Source organism: Oncorhynchus gorbuscha, linkage group LG10 (genome assembly GCF_021184085.1).
Source record: "Oncorhynchus gorbuscha isolate QuinsamMale2020 ecotype Even-year linkage group LG10, OgorEven_v1.0, whole genome shotgun sequence".
Classification (NCBI taxonomy): Eukaryota; Metazoa; Chordata; class Actinopteri; order Salmoniformes; family Salmonidae; genus Oncorhynchus; species Oncorhynchus gorbuscha.
Window position 1 is genome coordinate 56,404,061 of NC_060182.1, and position 23,594 is coordinate 56,427,654.

General features: G+C 45.0%; 1 protein-coding gene across 3 annotated transcripts in view; it reads right to left on the bottom strand.

Moving 5' to 3' along the window:
• si:ch1073-358c10.1 (peptide methionine sulfoxide reductase MsrA 1) overlaps positions 1-22,761 on the bottom strand; it is a 46,018-nt gene extending 23,257 nt beyond the window's left edge. Inside the window, exons 1-5 of one of the 3 annotated variants that reach the window (XM_046366433.1) lie at positions 19,164-19,821; positions 18,941-19,064; positions 13,685-13,753; positions 12,774-12,893; positions 4,089-4,193 (exon numbers count right to left, since the gene is read on the bottom strand). In XM_046366433.1, the coding sequence (XP_046222389.1) occupies positions 4,089-4,193; positions 12,774-12,893; positions 13,685-13,753; positions 18,941-19,031 (385 nt within the window). In that variant the 5' untranslated portion in view covers positions 19,032-19,064; positions 19,164-19,821. Of the gene's footprint in view, positions 1-4,088; positions 4,194-12,773; positions 12,894-13,684; positions 13,754-18,940; positions 19,822-22,525 lie in introns of those variants that run through there. The other 2 variants (XM_046366430.1, XM_046366431.1) reach the window with 2 other exon arrangements.
• Positions 22,762-23,594: the final 833 nt, after the last annotated feature.

Below are 23,594 nucleotides of genomic sequence, written 5' to 3' on the forward strand. Positions count from 1 at the left end.
GTGCTACTATTTTCTGTTTCTCTACTTGTTCATGTTCTAACTTCTGAACTGCGTTGTTGGGAAAGGGTGCGTAAGCAAGCATTTCACGGTAACGTCTACACTTTTGTAATCGGCACATCTGACAAATACAATTTGATTTGATTTCATCACTGTGTCGTCCAAGTCTTCCCGCTATGGTAACACGACCCTGTGTGTGTGTGTGTCTGTCTGTCTGTCTGTCTGTCTGTCTGTCTGTCTGTCTGTCTGTCTGTCTGTCTGTCTGTCTGTCTGTCTGTCTGTGTGTGTGTACAAAAACCTTGCCTCCTATCACCACATATTGGTGTATTTGGGGTGGGGTTCACCGGGTACATGTCTGGTGATTGTTTGTTGTGGCTCATCACTAGCTAATTCATCTCCTCAATGAGATATTAACGCCATACCGGGAGGCCTCACCTACTACCACACACACACAACGCAGACAATCTCCATAAATTCGACCCGTCGTCAGTAATGAAGTGACACGTGGTAATGAGAGGGGGAGTGGGCCACTTTCAGCATGACGGAGGGGTGCGGGTGGGGGTTAAGGTCACCCCCCAAGAGGGCGTCCCGCTTTAGATAGGGGGTTCCCCTAAAATATGGCGGGGGGAGATGTGTGTCATTAGGGGTGCGTGTCTTTTCCAGCTGGGGAGGAGGGGAGGTAAGATGGGATGGATGGATGGTAGCAGACAAATGTGTGATGGCGTCACTGGCTTTATAGGGGGAGGTAGAAAGAAATCAAATAAAAAGGGTCCCGCAGTTCGTTGATGCGTTTGGCAATTTGATTTATGCGGAATCCTCTCGACATTCACATCCGCGATGTTGTTTGCCGTCTTCAGCATGTGTGTGGGGAGGTAGAGGGAGCTATTCACGTACTTATATATTCACGTAATTATATGCCCTGTACCATATACTGCAAAACCTATCTCTTACCTCTGTGTGTGTCCATGCATAAGCTAACTCGCAGAACGGGGAAAAAATCATGGAACCTAGTGAAGAGAAACATGGAAAATGCATCAATGCAAAAACAGGTTCCGTGGTCCTGTGCTAGCGTAAACAGGCCCGCAATTGAGCGGGACACAGCAGTGTGGCACATTCAGATACATTATGTCGAACAAACACGCCTCTCTGACATGTAGAATAAGGAATCGGGTCAGCTCTATTCGTGCCATTTCATTCTGCAACGATTGACACGTGGAGCCTACTGAACGTGGCCCAGGTCTATCACTTCAACAGTCACTCAGCGAGCGCGTCGCTGTCCTCTGAAGAAAACGGTTGCGTCGGCCATTTTGTTGCCTTGCTCACTGACGCAGCAGCATTGGCAGCCAGACACATGGCGGGCATGTCTTCAAAAAATGTACGAAAGAACGAGAAAGAGGGGGAAGGAGGTAAAAAAACAGCCGAGAGGAGACAAAGGGGAGGGGTAAGATGAAGAGTGGGGGTTGATGATGGGGGAAGAGAGAGAGGATGAGGAGAGGAGAGAGTGACTAAGACATAAAAGGGGAGCGTGAAGATGAGCGGGACGGCCTCGGGGGGAGCGGTCGACTCATAGCGCCGCTCTGCTCTGCGGATGTGCTGACGGGACAAGAGGAGAGGGGAATGAGGAGGAGAGAAAAGGAGTGGAAATGAGAGGAGAGGAAAGGAGGGAAGAGGAGAGGAAAGCATCAGCTCTGGGGTGTTAGGGGATGGGGGGGAGGGGGATGGAGGGATGGGAGGAGGAGAGGGGTGAATGGGTAAGGAAAGGGGAGATAAGATGCTCTTATCCTCCAGACAGATTGAGAGCCCCGGGGTCCGCTGAGAGAACAGGGGGTTGGGTCCCTCTTTTAACAAGGAAGTAACGAACTGCTGAAGCAACCAAGCGTGTGTGTGCTGTCTGTCTGTCTGTCTGTCTGTCTGTCTGTCTGTCTGTCTGTCTGTCTGTCTGTCTGTCTGTCTGTCTGTCTGTCTGTCTGTCTGTCTGTCTGTCTGTCTGTCTGTCTGTCTGTCTGTCTGTCTGTCTGTCTGTCTGTCTGTCTGTCTGTCTGTGTCTCTTCATGTATGTGTGGGTGTGTGCTCTGTATGTGTGTGAATGCGTTTTGAGAGTGCGTACACGTAATGTGTGTGATGATGTATATGCGCCCAAGAGAATCTACAAAGCTCTGAGTACAGTAGTTTTCGAATCCACACAGGAACAAACGTTACATTTGAGTATTTCCATATGCAGATGTCACATACAGGGCTTGATCATTTTACGACACAGCAGTGTGTGTGTGTGTGTGTGTGTGTGTGTGTGTGTGTGTGTGTGTGTGTGTGTGTGTGTGTGTGTGTGTGTGTGTGTGTGTGTGTGTGTGTGTGTGTGTGTGTGTGTGTGTGTGTGTGTGTGTGTGTGTGTGTGTGTGTGTGTGAGAAAGAAGAGAAAGAAAGAAAGAGAAATGGAGGGTGTTGGTGAGGAGACAGAAAGAACAAACTTCTAATTTGTGTTGAGGGTATGCACGTACGTCTTTATGCAACATCCAAGAGAACTCACCAGATTAAGTGTGTTACTGAATATGGAAACAGGGCACAAAGAGGAGGCTGCTGGGAGTATCTGGTTGGCTGGGAATGTTGCTATCCTAGCCGTGATTGGTGGAGGCTATGCAGTTCGACATCGCATTGTTGGGACTAAGCCCTTCTGAACTGAGGCAAGGCAAAAAGGCAGAGATCTCACACATGCATGCACACTCACAAACACACATTGGGAAGAAGTGTGTGTGTGTGTGTGTGTGTGTGTGTGTGTGTGTGTGTGTGTGTGTGTGTGTGTGTGTGTGTGTGTGTGTGTGTGTGTGTGTGTGTGTGTGTGTGTGTGTGTGTGTGTGTGTGTGTGTGTGTGTGTGTGTGTACAGTGCCTTCAGAAAGTATTCACACCCCTTGACTTTTTCCACATTTTGTTGTGTTACATCCTGAATTTAAAATGGATTAAATTGAGATGTTCTGTCGCTGGCCTACAAACACTACCCCATAATGTCAAAGTGGAATATTTTTCTACATTTTTACGAATGATTAAAAATGAAATGCTGAAATGCCTTGAGTCAAAAACTATTCAACCCCTTTGTTATGGCAAGCATAAATAAGTTCAGGAGAAAAAAATGTGCTTAACAATTCACAGTATGAGTTGCTCTTTGTGTAATAATAGTGTTTAACATGATTATTGAATGACTACCTCATCTCTGTACCCCACACATTCAATTATCTGTAAGGTCCCTCAGTTGAGTAGTGAATTTCAAACACAGATTCAACCACAAAGACCAGGGAGGTTTTCCAATGCCTCGCAAAGAAGGGCTCTTATTGGGTAAAAATTCTAAAAGCAGACATTGAATATCCCTTTGATCATGGTGAAGTTATTCATTACACTTTGGATGGTGTATCAATACACCCAGTCACTACAAAGATACAGGTGTCCTTCCTAACTCAGTTGATGGAGAGGAAGGAAACTGCTCAGGGATTCCACCATGAGGCCAATGGTGACTTCAAAACAGTTACAGAGTTCAATGGCTGTGATAGGAGAAAACTGAGGAAGGATCAACAACATTGTAGTTACTCCACAATACTAACCTAATTAACAGAGTGAAAAGAAGGAAGCCTGTACAGAATGTTCCAAAACATGCTAAATATATATTATTCTATATTTGTATTATTCTATATTTGTATTATTATATTATTTGGCAGAAGCCTAGTCATGAAAGGTTTGAGGAACAAACACAAACTACCCCTGCCGTCAGCCTCATGGATGATTGGCTCCCAGACACATTAACACAGTCTGTCGTTGACTTACCCTCCTGAGACCCACCCAACCCCCACTTCCATCGCAAGCACAAACACACACACACAGAAACACACACACACACACCCATGCTTCATTCTGCTCTAATACACCCTGGCCCCCCCGGGATTGGGTCCTGTCTGAGGAGGGCAACTTTTCTTTTGCATGTGTGTGTGTGTGTGTGTGTGTGTGTGTGTGTGTGTGTGTGTGTGTGTGTGTGTGTGTGTGTGTGTGTGTGTGTGTGTGTGTGTGTGTGTGTGTGTGTGTGTGTGTGTGTGTGTGTGTGAGGTGCTACCTTGAGTGGGGTCGTGGCTCTCCCAGAACACCTTGAGTAGCTCCTCCAGACTGATGTCCTCAGGGGAGAAGACCACCCTCACCACCTCAGTGTGTCCTGTCAAACCTGGGGACAAACCAGATGGTTGTGTTCTTTACGGCACAAAAGGTGCAATTTATTTTCCCGTTTGCAAAATGTTTTTCTACAGTGTGACAAAAGGAATGCAACCCAGGCCATAACAGTGTCGAACACATCATAGTCACATATGGACTCATGCAACTCCATTCCATAGACATTTCCATTCAATTGAATAGAATATTATCGGTGAACACATCTTTTCATCTGTCCTACTGTGAGAAGTCTGATTGATCATTTATTTCTTTGATCATTATCATCATCATCTTGTAAAGTATTTTGCATGCCCCACTTACACATCAAACTATAGCAATTATTTTCTCAAATGTGTTCCTTTTCTCCTTTGAAATCAATTTATTGACACAAACAGCTATTGCATAGATATAATGGTCTAGCTGAATGTAGAAATCCTACGGAGTGCGCTTTAAAATATTCACCCAGCATCACATGTAATATATTAAATTTGCTCAGCACCACTAGTGTTTGGAAGCCTGCCCATTAACGTTGCCTGATTAGAATGTAGCCTCTGTGTGAAGAGGGGCGCACAGTCACATGCACACACACGCGCGTGAATCCACTTGAGATACATGTTATTGCTAGAGGCAGCGTGGGTGCACAGCAACTGTTTCTGTTTCGAGTCGGAAGTTGCCAAAAGCACACAGGCACCATGGGGGGCACCTCTCTGGCTGCCTGCAGCTGCCAGGACCCCAAAGCTTCAACAAGCTGCCTGGAGGCATCCGGAGAGTGGGTCCTGCTCAGGGTCAGCTGTTACACACATACACGCACATATACAAACACATATATATATACACACACACACTCAGCTGGTGCAGTAAGACTCACATCCACATATGCAGACACAAAGCAATAAGCAAGCTGAGGGTCATATATAGGGTTGCAAAGGGTCGGAAACTTTTCGGTAAATTTCCAGATTTTTTTCATGGGAATTTAAGCCTTGGAATTTTGGGACATTTTCTTAAATTCTTTTTTTTTTTAAGTTAGCTTATAACAGTGAACCTTTTTTGTGGGAAACACATAAGGGAATTCTAGGTCTTGTGGCATATTTTGGTTAAACTATCCCCAATCCAATGGAATTGCAACCCTCTGCATGCACAGTGCACTCTTTCATCACATGCAGCTTATTCTCAAGGTCTTGGACATGAGATGCTATTGAGCACTACCACACTACTACACTGTCTGAGCCTAGGACTACATAATTTCTGGTAAGATGTGATTACAATACTGGGTGGTATATTTGATATGACATACATGATTTTTGTTAACTAGTATATAGTAGCCTACAGCAAAGTGTGTTTAAATCATTTCTAACTTGTTAACAATTTCTGCTAGTTAGTTTTTGCTACCATGTGGGTTTTAGCTTGCTTGAGCCTGCTAACTGAGGAGTGTTAATTCACCTGTTTCCATACACATACATAAAATTATTTATCTTACAAAGGAGTTGCTTAATCTAACTGCTTAACTATTTAGCTGTACACGGAATTGTATTTGGGTTTTTTTACTAATTTTTTTCTACTCTTTAAAGGAAAATGCCACGGGCACTATCTGATGTGTCGAGACATTTCACTGCAGTTAATGTAGAAGGAAAAGCTGTGTACATTTGCAAATACTGTGCCAAGTCATATGTGAAGAATGCAACAAAGATGCAGAATCATCTGGCCAAGTCCATAAAGTTCCCTCAGCGCTCACAACAAGCAACCTCTGACAAAAGTCCCTCTACTTCGATTCGAGGTGAAAATGATGAATCAGACACCTTATCGACGGCGACAGCTCATAGTCCTCCTGGAATCATATGTTTTTTGACTCAACGGAGGAACGTAGTCAGAGAAATGCTGATGGATGTCTTGCTTGAGCTGCGTACGCAACTGGTTCACCTCTGATGCTCACAGACAATGTGTATTGGGAGAGATTTCTGAATGTTCTTCGCCCAGCATTCACCCCTCCAACCAGACATGTTTTCTATACTCATTTGCTGGATGCATAGTTCCACAGAGTTCAAGTGAAGGTCAAGCAAATCATAGAGAAAACAGACTGTATTGCAATCATCAAAGACCTTGGACCACAGAAGGTATTTGTTCTGGTGACAGACAATGCTGCGAACATGAAGGCTGCTTGGTCTATAGTGGAGGAGTCCTACCCTCACATCACACCCATTGGCTGTGCTGCTCATGCATTGAATCTGCTCCTTCGGGGACATCATGACACTGAAAACAATGGATACACTCTACAAGAGAGCCAAGGAAATGGTTAGGTATGTGAAGGGTCATCAAGTTATAGCAACAATCCACCTCACCAAGCAAAGTGAGAAGAATCAGAGCACCACATTGAAGCTTCCCAGCAACACCCCCGTACATTGAAACACTGACCCCGCTAAAGCTATTCGCTGCTGTTCTTTAATCAGTTGTTTTTCTTATCTTTGACCTTGTTCTTCATTTTTTATTTCCTTAAAACTGCATTGTTGGCTAAGTGCTTCAAAGTAAGCAGTTCACTGTTGTATTTGGCGCATGTGACAAATAAAATTGGATTTGATTTGATTTTGTCATCACGTTTGACAGTCTCCTGGAGGGGAAGGAGTCTCTCCAAGAAATGGCCATATCACAGTCTGCCGATATGGACAACCCCATCAAGAGGATCCTCCTGGATGATGTATTTTGGGAGAGAGTGGTAAAGCAGCCTGAAACCTACAGCAGTAGCCATTGCACGGATTGAGGGAGACGATCAATGCGGTCCTGTCTGATGTTCAGACTTTGCTTGCAGATGAAAGAGAAGGAATCCGTACTGCCCTGCCCACATCACTGTTGCTCCAAGCAGAGGAAACTGCAGTTCTGAAATAAATACATCAAAAAGCGTGAAGACTTCTGCCTGAAGCCCATACACGCCGCAGCGTACATGTTGGAACCCAAGTATGCTGACAAGTGCATCCTGTCTGGTGCAGAGATCAACAAGGCCTATGGTGTCATCACTACCGTGTCTCGCCACCTTGGCCGGGATGAGGGCAAGGTTCTTGGCAGTCTGGCGAAGGACACTTCCAAACAAGGGCTTTGGGATGGAGATGCAATATGGCAGTATTGCCAACATATCTCATCAGCCACCTGGTGGAAGGGACTTTGTGGATCTTGAGGCTCTTTCCCTTGTTGCCTCCATCATCCTCCAAGTCCCACCAACATCAGCCACCTCATTGGTCCTTGTTTGGCAACACACACACCAAAGCACGCAACAGGCTGACCATTACAAGGGTTGAAAAATTTGTGACAACGAGCCATCCTCAACACGGTTGGAAAGTGACCGTGAAGATGAGGCCTCAGAGTCTGATGTTCAAGAGGTGGACATTGAGGAGGTCCAGGGAGAAGACATGGAAGCCTGAGAGGAAGACAATCAAAGCTTTAGTTTCTAGACTAGAATTTTACAGATGTATGTTGAAAATGTTTTTGGGAGATGCAATGGATCATTCAATAGTCCCTTTCTTTTGTTGTTCAGTGAAATCATCCCATGTGAAGAGTGAACTCATTTAATTAAAGTTAAATTCAGAACTAAATAGTTTTTTTTCTATTGGAAGGATTTAATCATTTTAATGATGTCTACTTATGATAAGGTAAAATGTTTCTGTCTCCATATAATATGGTAAATATATCCAATGCAAAAAAAATCTAAATTTAAATGGTATTAATATTAATTTGCATATATTTCCGTTAATTCCCACGGAAAATTTCCACCTCTGAATATTCCCCAAAATGTGCAACCCTAGTCATATACATGGAAAATAAATAAATAAATCATGTATGGTCTATGAATCACACACACACACACACACACACACACACACACACACACACACACACACACACACACACACACACACACACACACACACACACACACACACACACACACTGAATCAAGTGTGCAGAAGGAAAACAGAAAAAATAGACAGACACACACACGTCTGCATGCATACACACACACAGGAGATAAAGGTGTGACTCACACACAGGAGGGACCCGGTAAAACTGACATACACATCAATCAAGCAGTCCCAGCTGTCAGTCCCTCTCTCCCTCCCTCTTAGACACTCACATGGCCTGATTCTAACACACCCACACACACTGGACTGTAGTGGACTGGACCCCTGTCTCTGTCTCTCTTCCCCCTCCCGTGACTCAGTGGACAGCTCCTCTCCTCCTTTCTGTCTCCAGAGCAGTGTTTGGATCCGTCACACCCAGTGAAGCGATGCTCGTTCCTCCGCTGTGCCCAACTCTCCTCTCTCGCTCTCTCTCTCTCTTTTTTCTCTCCCTTTTTTTCCCCTAGCTTTTTTCGGGGCTGCCAGCAAGAGGGAGCTCGCACCCCCCAAAGGGATTCCACTCAGAAGGTCCGCCAGCCAAGCCAGAAGCGCCCCTCTCGCCGCCCGCCCGCTCACCCCCCTGCCCGCTCGCCTCCCTGCTCACCCGTGCTCATGCTTGCATTCCAATGCCTTGAGCTGCGGGGGGCGCCCAAAGTTACTGTGGAAGCTCCGCAGTCGAAAACACTCTCACTGTGTTTGGGATCGTTTCACCTCTTTCATTTATAAAACAGGGACATTGCACCCTTTGGTATTGTTCACATTGAATCTTCGAATGCACCAATGAACTGCTCTACGAAGTGTTATGCTAACCAAAACAATAAGTACTCTCCTAAAAAGGTGTCATGCAGTATCATACGTAAGGTTTTTAGTTTGAGCGACTTTTCGAACATGGCCACAATGGCTATCATGGCCAAATATGAATCAGTACCAATCAATAATGATGAATCTATTTGAATGAATTCATCTTCCCAGAGGCTGTCCCTTCACAGTGCCAAGCAGCCCAAGGACGGAGTCAGAAATCCATTGTGTTACGCTTTTCATCCCAACTTCTCTTTCTTCCATTGCAGGTTTAAGATGTCTGTCTGTCCCCCATTTTGCCGGTTGACATTTGAGTAATTTAGCAGACACTCTTATCCGGAGCAACTTACAGTACTGAGTGCGTACTTTTTCACAACTTTTTCCCCGTACTGGTGTCCCGCAGGAATCGCACTCCCAACCGTAGGCGTTGCAAGCGCTATGCTCTACCAACTGAGCTACACGGGTGTGAGTGGGACTGCATGGAATCCTGGATCTACAAATCACTGTGCATCCCCAAACAACTTCTCATTATGTGATCGAGATCGGCGATTCTGTGCCTCGCCTTTCTCAAACCGATCCCCTCAAATAAAACGCAGATTGTCTACTGAGGAGTGAACATTGTCCCCTGTCTAAATACTTCAAAACCACCCTTCCACCCTTGAATTAACCACTGACCTAAACACATTTGTATAGGTGTAAGCAACGTATCCATCACATAGCATTCAACAATCCAGCTATATCAGATCAAGGATGTCTTCAATGAAGGGTAGAAGGATTGGTATTGGAAGAGGGCAATTGCCTTGGGCTGAGCTGCAGGGTTGAGTTACAGTATGAGTAGAGAGAGGAGTAGTGGTGGAGTGCATTAGCAGTGTATGGCAGCAGAGGCGAAGGTGGCACAGGAACCAGTGTGAAGCAAAACGCCGCAATACAGAATCCAATCCCTCCAAGTAGGTCACAAGTGGAGGGGGGTTGGGGGGAGCAGAGATGAAAGAGAAGCATAGCGAAAGAGAGGGAGGATCAGAGAGCTTTACTGTAGAACGCCTATCTCTCTCCCCCCCTCTCTCTCTCTCTCCCTCTCTCTCTCTCTCTCTCTCTCTCTCTCTCTCTCTCTCTGTCTCCCTCTCTCTGACTCGGACTGATCCTTCTGAGGAGTAGGGTGGTACTACCCACTCTAACTATCCTATGCAGGGATACTGGACAGGCATTATCTTGAAATTGGTGATAACGCTGGTATTATCAGGGCGGAGGACTGTCAAAGGAAGGGATGCCATGCCACTCTGCATGGCCCACAAAAAGTGGTTTAGGTATATTTTTGGGCATGTCATTATCCATGCTAGCCACGGGAAAAACATAGAATTGTGAAATGCGTGTGTGTGTTCATGACCAAAATGTGGACACCTGTTCGTCGAATATCTCATTCCAAAATCATGGGTATTAATATTGAGTTGGTCCCCTCCCTTTGCTGCTATAACTGCCTCCACTCTTCTGGGAAGGCTTTCCACTAGATGTTGGAACATTGCTGCGGTGACCTGCTTCCATTCAGCTACAAGAGCATTAGTGAGGTCGGGTACTGATGTTGGGCGATTAGACCTGGCTCGCAGTCGGTGTTCCAATTCATCCCAAAGCGTTAAGATTTCTCTTCACTGGAACTAAGGGGCCTAGCACGAACCATGACAAAACAGCCCCAGACCATTATTCCTCCTCCACCAAACTTTACAGTTGGCACTATGCATTGGGGCAGGTAGCGTTCTCCTGGCATCCGCCAAAACCCAGATTTGTCCTTTCAGACTCCTCATGGTGAAGCGCAATTTATCACTCTAGAGAACGCATTTCCACTGCTCCAGAGTCCAATGTTGGCAAGCTTTACACCACTCCAGCTGACGCTTGGTAATCTTAGGTTTGTATGCGGCTGCTCGGCCATGGAAACCCATTTCATGAAGTTCCAGACAAACAGTTGTTGTGTTGACGTTGCTTCCAGAGGCAGTTTGGAACTCGTATGTTGCAACCGAGGTGAGACCATTTTTTACACGCTACGCGCTTCAGCGGTCCCATTCTTTGAGCTTGTGTGGCCTACCACTTCACGGCTGACATGTTGTTGCTCTTACAGTTGACCCGGGCAGCTCTAGCAGCTCTAGCAGGGCAGAAATTTGACGAACTGACTCGTTGGAAAGGTGACATCCTATAACGGTCCCACATTGAAAATCACTGAGCTCTTCAGTTGGCAATTCTACTGTCATTGTTTGTCTATGGAGATTGCATGGCTGCGTGCTCGATTTGATACACCTGTCAGCAACGGGTGTGCTGAAATAGCCGAATCCACCAATTTGAAGGTGGGCATACTTTTGTCCACATACTATTGTATATACAGTGTATGTTCTGCCCAGATACTCAGGTGTTGCACAGACGTACATAAGCAAACACTGCAGACATATACACATACACACTAACAAAGACATGACGTGCATAAGTGATGCGCAGGTTTGACTTTATTTCGCGTTAGTGCGTAAGCCTAAGCTTTAAGGATTAACTGTACGCGTGCCAAACACATGCCAATTGCCAAATGCTTTTGCGAACTCGGGCAGAAAAAGTTCATGCTGATCCACTCAGGCAAAAAGGATCATGTTGTTGAATTCAACAAGAGAAAAGCTGCATAATGGAGATTTGAAAATAAAGAGAAGGGAGGGCCAGAACAGTGGCCTAATGTTTGGGAAATATGTTGTGCGTAATGATTGTGAGGCGCTATGCAAATTCGACAGTCACAAAATAATACGGAATGTCAAGGGAACTGCACTGCTCAGATGGGTTAAATAGTAACTGAAATCTGGACACTGACTATAGGTCCATAACCGCTCACATAGCCTTAATATTAACTCCTGCAGAATTAAGCATTTCTTGCAGTAAAATAATTCAACAAATGTACATTTTGACCCTGGAACAGGATTGAAGAGAATGAATGGACAGTTAGGGAGCGTCTATAAAGATGCTATCTTTATCAGCATCATAAAAATCTGACAGTATTTCAACCACATGAAATATGCATCCAAGACAAACTCAAATTGTTTCAGAAATGTGTTGGGTTGATATCACATCTTCAAATTCCCTTAAAACCCGTCAAACTGATGTCATTTGAAATCTTTCCTATTTTTTTATTGCATTTTCTCCCCGTCCCTTGTCTTCACTGCACGAGAGAAGCAGAGATGAAAGAGAAAACTCTACAGATGAAGTGTTCATTCTATCGATGTATGACATAGGACCGGGGAGGTGTAACTGCATTGGAGCTGTCAAATCGGTGAGTAGCTGCTCGTGATCATTGTCACAAAGCCAGACCCGTCCTACTCACGTTAGAAGTTCAGAACGAGAAAGTGTAAGCTGTATTGAAATAATGACGCTCAAATTGAAAATCATTCAACAAAATAATGAGATTTTTTATCAGCCTAACCCAGGTGTAGTTTACATCTCTCATTCCAGTGTTCGAACTTGTAAACAAGGCTGCACGGGATTTCTCGTAATGCGACTCCGCTTTAGGTATAATGCCAGGAGCCGCTTGTGGATATGACAGCTCTAACGCAGTTCCACCTACAACACCGCCAAAACAGCCGCTATGCGGATGTCGTCTAAAGCGGATCTGATTGAATAGAGTCCCAAGTAATGACAGAAGAGAAACTGCATGTATCTAATTATTATAGACAAGTTGAATAACAAATAATCATTCCGGCATCTCTGACTGTGGAGCACATTTTCTATATTTGTGGGTTAGGGGGTCGGGTGTGGGCCTCAGATTCTCACTTTATCACCTGTAGTCAGGTGGTTGCGGACAGGTGAACAAACAAGCTGACCCGTGCATCACTAGTGTACATAGATGTGTTTTTTTGTGAGGATGGTGGGGTTTGTGTATGTATGTGTGTGTGTGTAGTTACCTGAGCACACTTCCTGGTAGTTGGGGTTGGGTGTGTGTCCCCCTGAATAGCCCACATGGGTAGAGAACACCCCCGATTTCTGCCAGAAGCGCTTTTCAGGCCCCCAGAAACAGCCCATACCTGGCCCAGAGAGAGACATACTTAAGACATGATCTAAGGTCAGTTTGACATGGTTTTACCTCATAGACTCCAGCCACCCTAGTCATAGACTGTTCTCTCCGTTACCGCACCTGAAGCGGTACCGGAGCGCCAAGTCAAGGTCCAAGAGGCTTCTAAAACAGCTTCTACCCCCAAGCCATAAGACTCCTGAACACCTAGTCAAATGGCTACCCAGACTACTTGCATTGTCGTCCGTCCCCCCCGCCCCTCTTTTATGCCGCTGCTACTCTCTGTTATTATCTATGCATAGTCACTTTAATAACTTTACCTACATGTACATATTACCTCAATTACCCCGACTAACCGGTGCCCCGGCACATTGACTCTTTACTGGTACCCCCTGTATATAGCCTCGCTATTGATGTTTTACTGCTGCTCTTTAATTATTTGTTACTTTTATTTCTTATTTTTGGGGGTATTTTCCTTAACTGCATTGTTGGTTAAGGGCTTGTAAGTAAGCATGTCACTGTCAGGTCTACTACACCCGTTGTATTCGGCGCATGTGACAAATGTAATTTGATTTGATTTTGTCAAGTTTAGAATTTGGGGAGGGTAAGCTGATCCTAGATGACCAAAAACACATACTCTATTCATACTACTGTGTTCCCCCATATAACACTACCACTATAGTATACTAATAACACTGCTACTATTGTTCATAAGACTGCAATGTGACCACAGCTAACGAAAACCAATGAAAAGTGAAAGCGGTCATCAGTGGTAGCGGTCATTTGAAAGAGATTGAGGCTTACCAAACATGATGGTCTCCATGCCCTCTGGAAACGGCTCCACTGTGGGGTTGCCATTGACAGCATGCTTCTCTATGGGGGAGAGGAGAGAGAGAGAGAGAGAGAGAGAGAGAGAGAGAGAGAGAGAGAGAGAGAGAGAGAGAGAGAGAGAGAGAGAGAGAGAGAGAGAGAGAGAGAGAGAGAGAGAGAGAGAGAGAGAGAGAGAGAGAGAGAGAGAGAGAGAGAGAAATGACAGTCAGTATCTTTGTGTATAAAATGCTTTGTGCAATTCAAATGAAAATGATGACGACCGACGATGACGGATTAATATGAGACCATGAACATCACAGCATCAGAACCCTGACCAATGAGTGGCGACATCAACATGCCATTGTGAGAGTATGTATGTGTCCTATCTGTGCCATGCTGCTTGACAGTAGTGGATGGAGGTCAGGAGGACAAAGGTCACCACAGCGGAGCAGGGTAAAGTGGCACTCGTCAGGCGATGTCCCAGTAAAATCTCCCCCTCCCTCCCCTCTCCTCATCCTCCTCCCCTCCTCTCCCCAGGTAAACTAAAACGGTGGCATGCTGCATGGGTCGGATTAATGACCGCTTTGGCAAGCTGGCCTGTTCCTGCTAAGCGGGATCAGAGCCGGGTGGCCCTAGAGTTGGAAGACACTAAGAAGATTAAATGGGTCTGACCCCCATTTCTAACCCCACCCTAGGGCTGGGCGGTATACCGTTTTTTGGGATATACTGGTATTGATGCACGGACCGGTTTTGGTTTTTACTTTACCTTCTATAACGGTATTTGAATGTTTGGATTGTTAAATGTGATACGCGGTGTGTAACGTCCATTTTTATAGTTTACTCCGCTACTTGAGTCATTCCTTCCTTCTCCGCTCTCTCTCTCTCCATGCCGCTTTCCACACAGACCTCGTCCCACCTCCTGTCACTCAAGGAGCGCATTGGATATTCCTCAACCACGCGTTCAGTCTGCATGGTCAATGCAGCACATGCAACAATGTTGACGACAATGACGCCGTTTTCACTTTTCTTCTTAATATAAATCTACTAGAAGCATTCTATAATATCACTATTCGCTTGTGCTTCTTACATCTGCAAATAGCTAGTTTTTCTTAGCAAGTTGTTCCAAAATCTTGGTGGACGCTAATGCTAATCGCTAGCTGGCTAATAAATGTACGGAGTAAGAGCAAGCGGAATTAGCTATACAGCCTGATAATACCAGTGATGTTGTAGACCTAAATCAGCATGTTGTTTGGGCAACAGTGTCTTCTAAATTAAAGAGGTAAACGCAAAGTAAGAATATGTTAGCTACATGAAGTAGCTAAGAGAAAACATTCAATGTAGCCAAAGATTATTTACCTTCATGTCAAACGTGCCTACTAGTATATTCTAACTATATAATTAGAATATACATTATATTCCCATGAACCCAACAGTTAACCCAAGTGTTTTGCTCTGAATCGCAAGTCAAATTGCAACATTTGGTTAAAAATAAGGCCCAGATTACGTGCCAATATCATGCAGCCTTACGTGGCAGTGTGGAGTTGATCTCAAAAGCAAATGAAAATGCTGACGTTTTGGAGGTTTGAAGTTGAACAGTATAAAACAATCAGAATGGAGAAACACCCATTGAATTCACTTAGAATGTATGTGTTGCCACCTTAGGGTCACGCACTACTTATAACACAAATGTAGAACTTTTATTATTTAAAAAAAAACATCAAATACCGTTATAACGTCAATTGTTTTTTTAAATAGCGTGAGATAATGTTTTGTCCATATCGCCCAGCCCTACCCCACCCTCCCCTACCTCAAACCAACCAGCAGCCATTTCTGTCAAGGGGGTAAAAACGTGGAAAGATGCATTCGCTTTGTATGACACTGGTGGCATGGCTGTCGTGCCAAACTGTGCCCCTTGTTATTGAATAGAACCTGAAAAACAAATGATATGCTACATATACGAAGTGGTTGCGGGAGCGGTGCATCGATGCCAACTGTGCCGATATGGATGGAATAAATGGAATGGAAATAAAGCGCAAAGTATAAAACTGAAGGACTAACCAGCACACAGATTAATGATAACACAACTGAGGTGACTTAGTCTGTAAATCTCTAACCGAGCCAGGCTGGTTTACACTCCTTCACAGACTCATTATAGTTTGTGGATAAACGGCTGTGAATGTGTGCGCACAAATGCTCGCTCGCACACACACACACACACACACACACACACACACACACACACACACACACACACACACACACACACACACACACACACACACACACACACACCAGAGTGTAAAAGGGGCGTTTACTTTTGGTCAGTGTTATATCTGGGTGAATTTCAGATTATGTTTGACATTAACCCGAATAGTGAAGATCTCCAATCGCCAGGTGCCACCCGGTTGTGTGTGTGGTTGTTTTAATATGCTCAATGTTATCTCTATAGTGGACTGCTTTCACTGTCAATTAGGGAAATATCATATAATAGAAATGATGGACGTAATTGTGATCCTAAAGCCACACACAATGGATAGCTTGGGTTGTAATTTTAGACTTCTGATGAAATGACTAGCGACCTAAAGGCATACAGTGCCTTCGGAAAGTATTCAGACCCCCTGACATTTTGTTAAGTTACAGCCTTATTCCCTCATCAAGCTACACACAACACCCCATAATGACAAAGCAAAAACAGGTCTTTAGAATTTTTTGCTAATTTATAAAAATATATATATTTTTAAAGATCACATTTACATAAGTATTCAGACCCTTTACTCAGTACTTTGTTGAAGCACTTTTGGCAGCGATTACAGCATCAAGTCTTCTTGGGTATGACGCTACAGGCTTGGCACACCTGTTTCTTCCATTCTTCTCAGCAGATCCTCTCAAGCTCTGTCGGGTTGGATGGGGAGCGTTGCTACACAGCTATTAACAGAGGCTTGTCCTGAAGCCACTCCTGCGTTGTCTTGACTGTGTGCTTAGGGTTGTTGTCCTGTTGGAAAGTGAATCTTTGCCCCAGTCTGAGGTCCTGAGCGCTCTGGAGCAGATTTTCATCAAGGATCTCTCTGTACTTTGTTCTGTTCATCTTTGCCTCGATCCTGACTAGTCTCCCAAACCCTGCAGCTGAAAAACATCCCCACAGCATGGTGCCAGGTTTCCTCCAGATGTGACGCTTGGCATTCTGGCCAAAGAGTTCAATCTTGGTTTCATCAGACCAGAGAATCTTGTTTCTCATGGTATGAGAGTCCTTTAGGTGCCTCTTGTTAATCTCCAAGCAGGCTGTCATGTGCATTTTAATGAGGAGTGGCTTCTGTCTGGCCACTCTACCATGATTGGTGGAGTGCTGTTGAGATGGTTGTCCTTCTGGAAAGTTTTCCCATCTCCACAGAGGAACACTGAAGCTCTGCCAGAGTGACCATCGGGTTCTTGGTCACCTCCCTGACCAAGGCCCTTCTCCCCCGATTGCTCAGTTAGGCCAGGCAGCCAGCTCTAGGAAGAGTCTTGATGGCGCCAAACGTTTTCCTTTTAAGAATTGAGGCCACTGTGTTCTTGAGTACCTTCAGAACTGCAGGCATTTTTTGGTACCCTTCGCCAGATATGTTCCTCGACACAATCCTGTCTCGGGCCTCATGGCTTGGGTTTTGCTCTGACATGCACTGCCAACTGTGGGATCTTATATAGACAGGTGTGTGCCTTTCCAAATCATATCCAATCAATTGAATTTACCATAGGTGGACTCCAATCAAGTTGTAGAAACATCTCGAGGATGATCATCGAAACAGGATGCACCTGAGCTCAATTTCCAGTCTCATAGCAAAGGGTCTGAATACTTATGTAAATTGAATATTTATCTTTTACATTTTTTATAAATGTGAAAACATGTATTTTTTAAACTGTTTTTCACTTGTTCATTATGGGGTTAGGGTTAGGGTTAGTGTAGTGTGTGTGTGTAGATTGCCGAGTATGATGTTTTATTTAATACATTTTAGAATAAGGCTGTAACGTAACAAAATGTGGGGGAAATCAAGGGGTGTGAATACTTTCCAAATGCACTGTGTGTAATAGGGTCCATACAAATAGATGTTATATAACATTTCAGCTTGAGATCCAGTAAATACCCACAATATGAAATGTATTGACTTGTGTGGAGAAGAAAGTAGATAAATACGATAACTTGGCCAACACAGAGTTCTTTAGAAAATAGAAAAGCCAACATTGCGACAAATCAATGTAGCCCTGAACCCCAGAGTAGCCTCACTCTACCCACCCCTGAACAGCCATCTTGAATGATGGGGCGCCAGTGGAAAGTCTCTAAGATCATGCGTCTGCAGACAGTTTCTTCTGACTAAAAACAACCTTGATCAGGAAAAACACCTGATCCTAATGTTGGGATAGATCGCTTGAAGCAGACACTCGTCTTACTGCGCTCCCCCGTGTCAGGTTACATCTTGAGCCAGTAGGTAGACTGGCCTTGCCTTCCTATTCATAGGCACACTCATACCCCTACCACCCTCCACCCTCTCACAAGAAGACAGGATCAGGCAAACGGCAGTATCGCAGTATCGCAAGAAGGCAATGAGTGGAGAAATAAGTGGAGAGAGGACAGAAAAGTAATAGAGTGGGAGGAGTAGGAGAAGAAGAAGGAGGAGTGTAGGATGCCAAATGCTAAAAAAAGAGAAAAGGAAATCGCCAGGGAGAAGCAACAGATGACCGTGGCAGAGGGATGGACGGCGAGATTATTTTGGCTTCCGAGATCGCCATGCCTTTGGGCAGCAAATGAACGCAATGGCACAGGCGCCAGGTCCAAAAAGTGAACGGGGGTCGAAAAAACAAACAAACAAGGATTTTTTTACATTTCAAATATGTAAAACCAGAGAAGGCCAAGAACACGCTGATATGTAGCGGTCGTCAACAGAATCTCGCTCAGCGCCAAAATCGCTCTCTCTCTCTATTCTCTCGTACTCCCTCTCTCTCTGTGTTCCTGCCATTCTCCTGCCTTCTCTCTCTTCACACCCCCTCCTCTCCTCCCACCATGTTCCTATCATCAGCCTCTCTCTCCCTTACACACACACACACACACACACACACACACACACACACACACACACACACACACACACACACACACACACACACACACACACACACACACACACACACACACACACACACACACACACACACACACACACACACACACACACACACACACACACGAAAGCCACATCTCCTTGGAGCACACACACCAACCTCTGCTGTGGGTATTTCTCCCATGGAGCCCTGGCAGAGGTCCAGGTGATTTCAGGATGACTCTTTTCACTGAGCCCAGTCCCCCCGCCATTGCCAGCGGGCGCCTTTGCCAACAACACCCCACCTTACAAATAGCACCGAGGAGGAAAAATAACTGGTTGAATATGCCAGCAATGGAGAGGAGGGAGAGAAAGGGAATAAGGGAGGTTGGTGGTGAGCTTACAAAAGGATACAACGTGTGAAAAATACTTTTGGTGTGACTTGGATGAAATATGGGCGTTTCCTTTGTCCTTTGTTTTTGGAGGAAATTGAAAAGCGCCTACAGTCAAAACGTAAAGCAGTAGTAATCAGTAGTCAGACAGCTTTTGTTGGCTTATTTGGTTTTTAATTGTGGCGGTAGAAATAAAACAACAACGCAAACCATCGGCTACCACGTTCGGTCAAAACTCGCTTTAGCCAGCCTCTCCACCGGTCATGGTAGGGCTAACTTTGCTCTTTTGCTACCAGATAATATGTCCAGTTCCGTCACCGGACTGGAGTTTTCCTTTGTTAGCCTCTCGTGCCACTGTAACATTCCTGTGTTTTTCGTCCGCGGAAACAGATTCCTGCCGCACACGTAAATATGAGAGAATCCAGGTTTCCGGGAATCGGGGATTCCATGCCAATGCTGTGATGTAGAGGTTGCATTCCAGACTTTTAACTTCTCCCAAGTGGCATTGTCCCTCTCTCTCTCTCTCTCTCTCTCTCTCTCTCTCTCTCTCTCTCTCTCTCTCTCTCTCTCTCTCTCTCTCTCTCTCTCTCTCTCTCTCTCTCTCTCTCTCTCTCTCTCTCTCTCTCTCTCTCTCTGTCCCCTCACACAGGCTGGCAGACAGTCCGGCACGAGGCGAAGGTTGGCGCTTTCTACTGGTGCCAACTACGCTCTGCTGCACCGCAAAGCATCATGGGATGATAAGTCGGGATGAGGCGAAGCGAGGCATTGTGGGGAGAGGTAGGTGGGATGGAGCAATATGGTGGTGGTGGTCTGGAGTTGTATAGCTATTGGAAAGAGGACGTCAGTGAGCCTTGAGCTCTTCTGAGTGAGAAGAAAATACATGACAAACAAAATGGTTTTTCACTTGGAGTATTGTGGCTGAAAGTTCAAAACTAAACTTACGATACTATCTTTTTCTGTGAGTAAAAATAGTCATTGGTATATCTACCCGGTCAGCATATTTTAAATAGTTCCAAAAAGCTATTTGCAACGGGCCACTAGTAGTGAAGCATTAAAAGCGACGACTTTCGCTAGTTCAGCCAAAGCGAGACAGCATTAAGTGGGAAAACTGGGGTTGTGGACAAGTTTATGCTAACGTTTAAACAGTGAGGGAGAAGGGGCGACCACAGACCGTCAGAAAATTCATCCCCTGTGCTTCCCATATAACGTGTATCCTAGCAACCATTTCCGGTTGCTATGGAGAGGACTCCCGCCCCATCACCCGATTGATCTTGACTGCTACAGTCAGCAAGATGGAGCTGCTACAGTATGGAATCTGAGGAATTGATAACTTCAGGAGGTACAGGGAAAGACGGCAGCATGCAACAGAATACTGAAGAAAATACAAAATACACTAGGCTACGGGCAAAACCAAAGAGCAAACCGTGTTAAGATAGCCTCTATTCCAAAACAAAAGAATGCGGATTCTTTATCAGTTATGACTCCTTCTCCTACAGTAGGCAATATCCTGACTGTCAGCGGCTACTACTATGATGCCATATCAAACCAAATACAAGCCAACCAGGCATTCCCTCTGCTGTCTGTCATCTGAAGCTAAGCAGGCTTGGGCCTGGTCAGAACCTGGATGGGAGACCATCTGGGCTACTGACAAGAGACGGGGTCATATCAGGGATACTGACACCATGTAGGAAACATGACCTGCATTGACAGGACAAATGTTGGTCGATAGCCCACATCAGAGAATTGACATTACAAGTTCCTTTCAGAGAACAACAGTTAGGCAAGTGTGGGCTCCCGAATGGCGCAGCAGGTCTAAGGCACTGCATCCCAGTGCTAGAGGTGTCACTACAGACCCTGGTTCAATTCCAGGCTGTATCACAACCGGCCGTGGGAGTCACAAAGGGCGGCACACAATTGGCCCAGTGTCGTCAGGGTTAGGGTTTGGCCTGGGGTAGGCTGTCATTGTAAATAAGAATTTGTTCTGAACTGACTTTCCTAGTGAAATAAAAAAAGTTGTGGCAACGCACAGTGTGTAGACATTCACACCCTATAGCCCGTGTGCACTTCCTTCCATGAAGGCCTGAGGTTAAGGTCTGACTTAGGATAGTATTGCCACCTTATCTGTCTATCCTAAAGCTAGGTGTTTCTGGTTAGTGCCTACAGACAACAAGACCATGATTAGGATATACGCTGAGGATTGAACCATCAACCATGGATAAGTCTTGTGCAGTACATGCAAAGCATCTGCTCTACTGCTGAGCTACAAGCCTGGGCTTATATTCACAAAGGTTCTCAGAGTAGAAGTGCTGATCTAGGATTATTTCCCCGTTTTAAATCCTAATGAATATGATTACATGGACATGGGGACCTGATCATAGAGCAGCGGTTCCTAATCTGAGATGCTTTGTGAAAACGGGCCCTGAAACGTTTAGGACCAAGTTGGCCAGGAACAGGGTGTCCTTCTCTCAGTCCCCCTCCCAAACCACCCCAACCCCCCCATGGTGACTAGGGGAGGACAGATTTCCGCCATGCGGTGTCTCCGAGCTGCTCCGACAGACGGCCCGGGAATTTACGACAGGGCGGAGCTTCTCATGCGCATAATGCACAGATGGGCCCCTGGACGCTGCAGTGGGCTGCAGAGCTCCCCAAAATGCTTTGGGTGTGGTGCTCAAGGCCATACACTAAGCAGCTAGATGGCCAGGGGGAGGGGCGTAGGGGGGGTTGACCGGACCTCAAAATCATCCTCTTTGCAATCTCAGGATGGATGATGCATTGCATAATCAATGCCAACAATCTGATATGTCATGTGTGCAGACTTATGTGGTTGGAATCTTGAAATTGGTGATTATGCTTATTACAAAAACAAGTTACATAGACATTTATAGACACCATCCAAGCACATACTCTCATAAGCATTAAACTCACTCAAATTATCTCAAATAAATAGCCCCTAAAGAATTACACCACAGTGGAGGGGAATGTTTGCAAAGGCTACTTTGTCAAAAAAAAAATATTTAGCCCATTATGACACAGAGACCAAGTCAAACAACACTTTCAATGATCTGAGGGCAAACTATGTGCCTGATAAAGTGATACGGTAAATAGTTTGGGATAACTTTGAATATGACTGGTGACCATGAGGCGTAGCCTAACACGTCACAACACTAGGCTCAGGACCACCCCTCATTGGTCGTTAAACCCATATGCCTATAGTTGAACCAGAGGTGAATAACCATATATTAACATAGAAACGTCATATGACAACTGTCAAAAAACGTGTGCATCGTCATCTGACTTTGCTGTGCCCGGAGGACTTGTAAACAAACATCTTCTGTGGCACGATGTAGTTTTACGAGAGACGTGATTTCATTTACCTGCCACGACCATTTTTTCCTCCCTTCCTTTCAGAGCGCGGTCTTTGGTGGGCATGGCTGTTGTGTCTGCCATGTCTGCGACAGCGAGTGACACAATCAAAAGAAGGCGCCAAGCGAGAAGCAGTTGCGCTTTAGCGGATAACAGTAAACATAGTTCCTTCTGTACTTTGACAGTCTCCATGGCGCTGCGTCGCGCCGCTGTTGCGTTGGGATATGGGAGGAGTATAACGACAGCGAATGTCCATCAACATGAATATTCAACGTGCGTGCGGGACGTCGTGCACTGAATAATAACTAGGCAGGGGTTAATATGACTTTGGCACAAAAGCCTACAGTGCAGTGTATGCGTGAAATAAATTAAATTTAAATAAATATCCACATTAAGAACGCCGTTCAGCATGCAAATGAGCTATTTTTCACCACCCGCCATCGCTCATTCTGGGGGTTTAGTTCAGGGCGGTGCATCTGTTTAAACGCAGCAGAGGGCAAAAACAGACTATATATTGTTTCCCCTGTGGTAATTTCCAATCAAGTAATTCATGTGTTTTGAGCAGTGGTAGAAAACGTGGAAGAAAGTGCAAGGTAATTCAATTAAAATAAAGTTTAGGTCTCTTATTGCTCCGCAGACCCAACATTTTCCAGATTTGAATTGCTCAACCATTTTCCTTTCGTTTGAAATATTTCATTCACTTGTCTGTGAATCCTCCTATATTTACCTAAGAATCGTCACAGAAATGTTTGTGCCATTTTGTTTTGGAGATTGGCGAAATAATCTGCCATATCTGAGTATAATAACCATGCATTTTCTTCCACTGTTACAGTTTAGGTTTATTATTTGCTCCAGTGCTGGTACCTGTGTGTAGTGTAAAGTGAATTGGATCTCTGTCAAAAATAAATCCCTCTGTAACAGACTTGTTATAACATGATCTCCATTTTGTGGATGAGGATATGGTCACTTTGATGTTTCTACTAGGCACAGGAAGTTGAATTGAAGTTTGTGCCCAGGGCGTTTCCCTCAAAAACAAGGGGATAATGGGTAAGGGAAGGGTGTGTGGTCCATCCCTGCTCA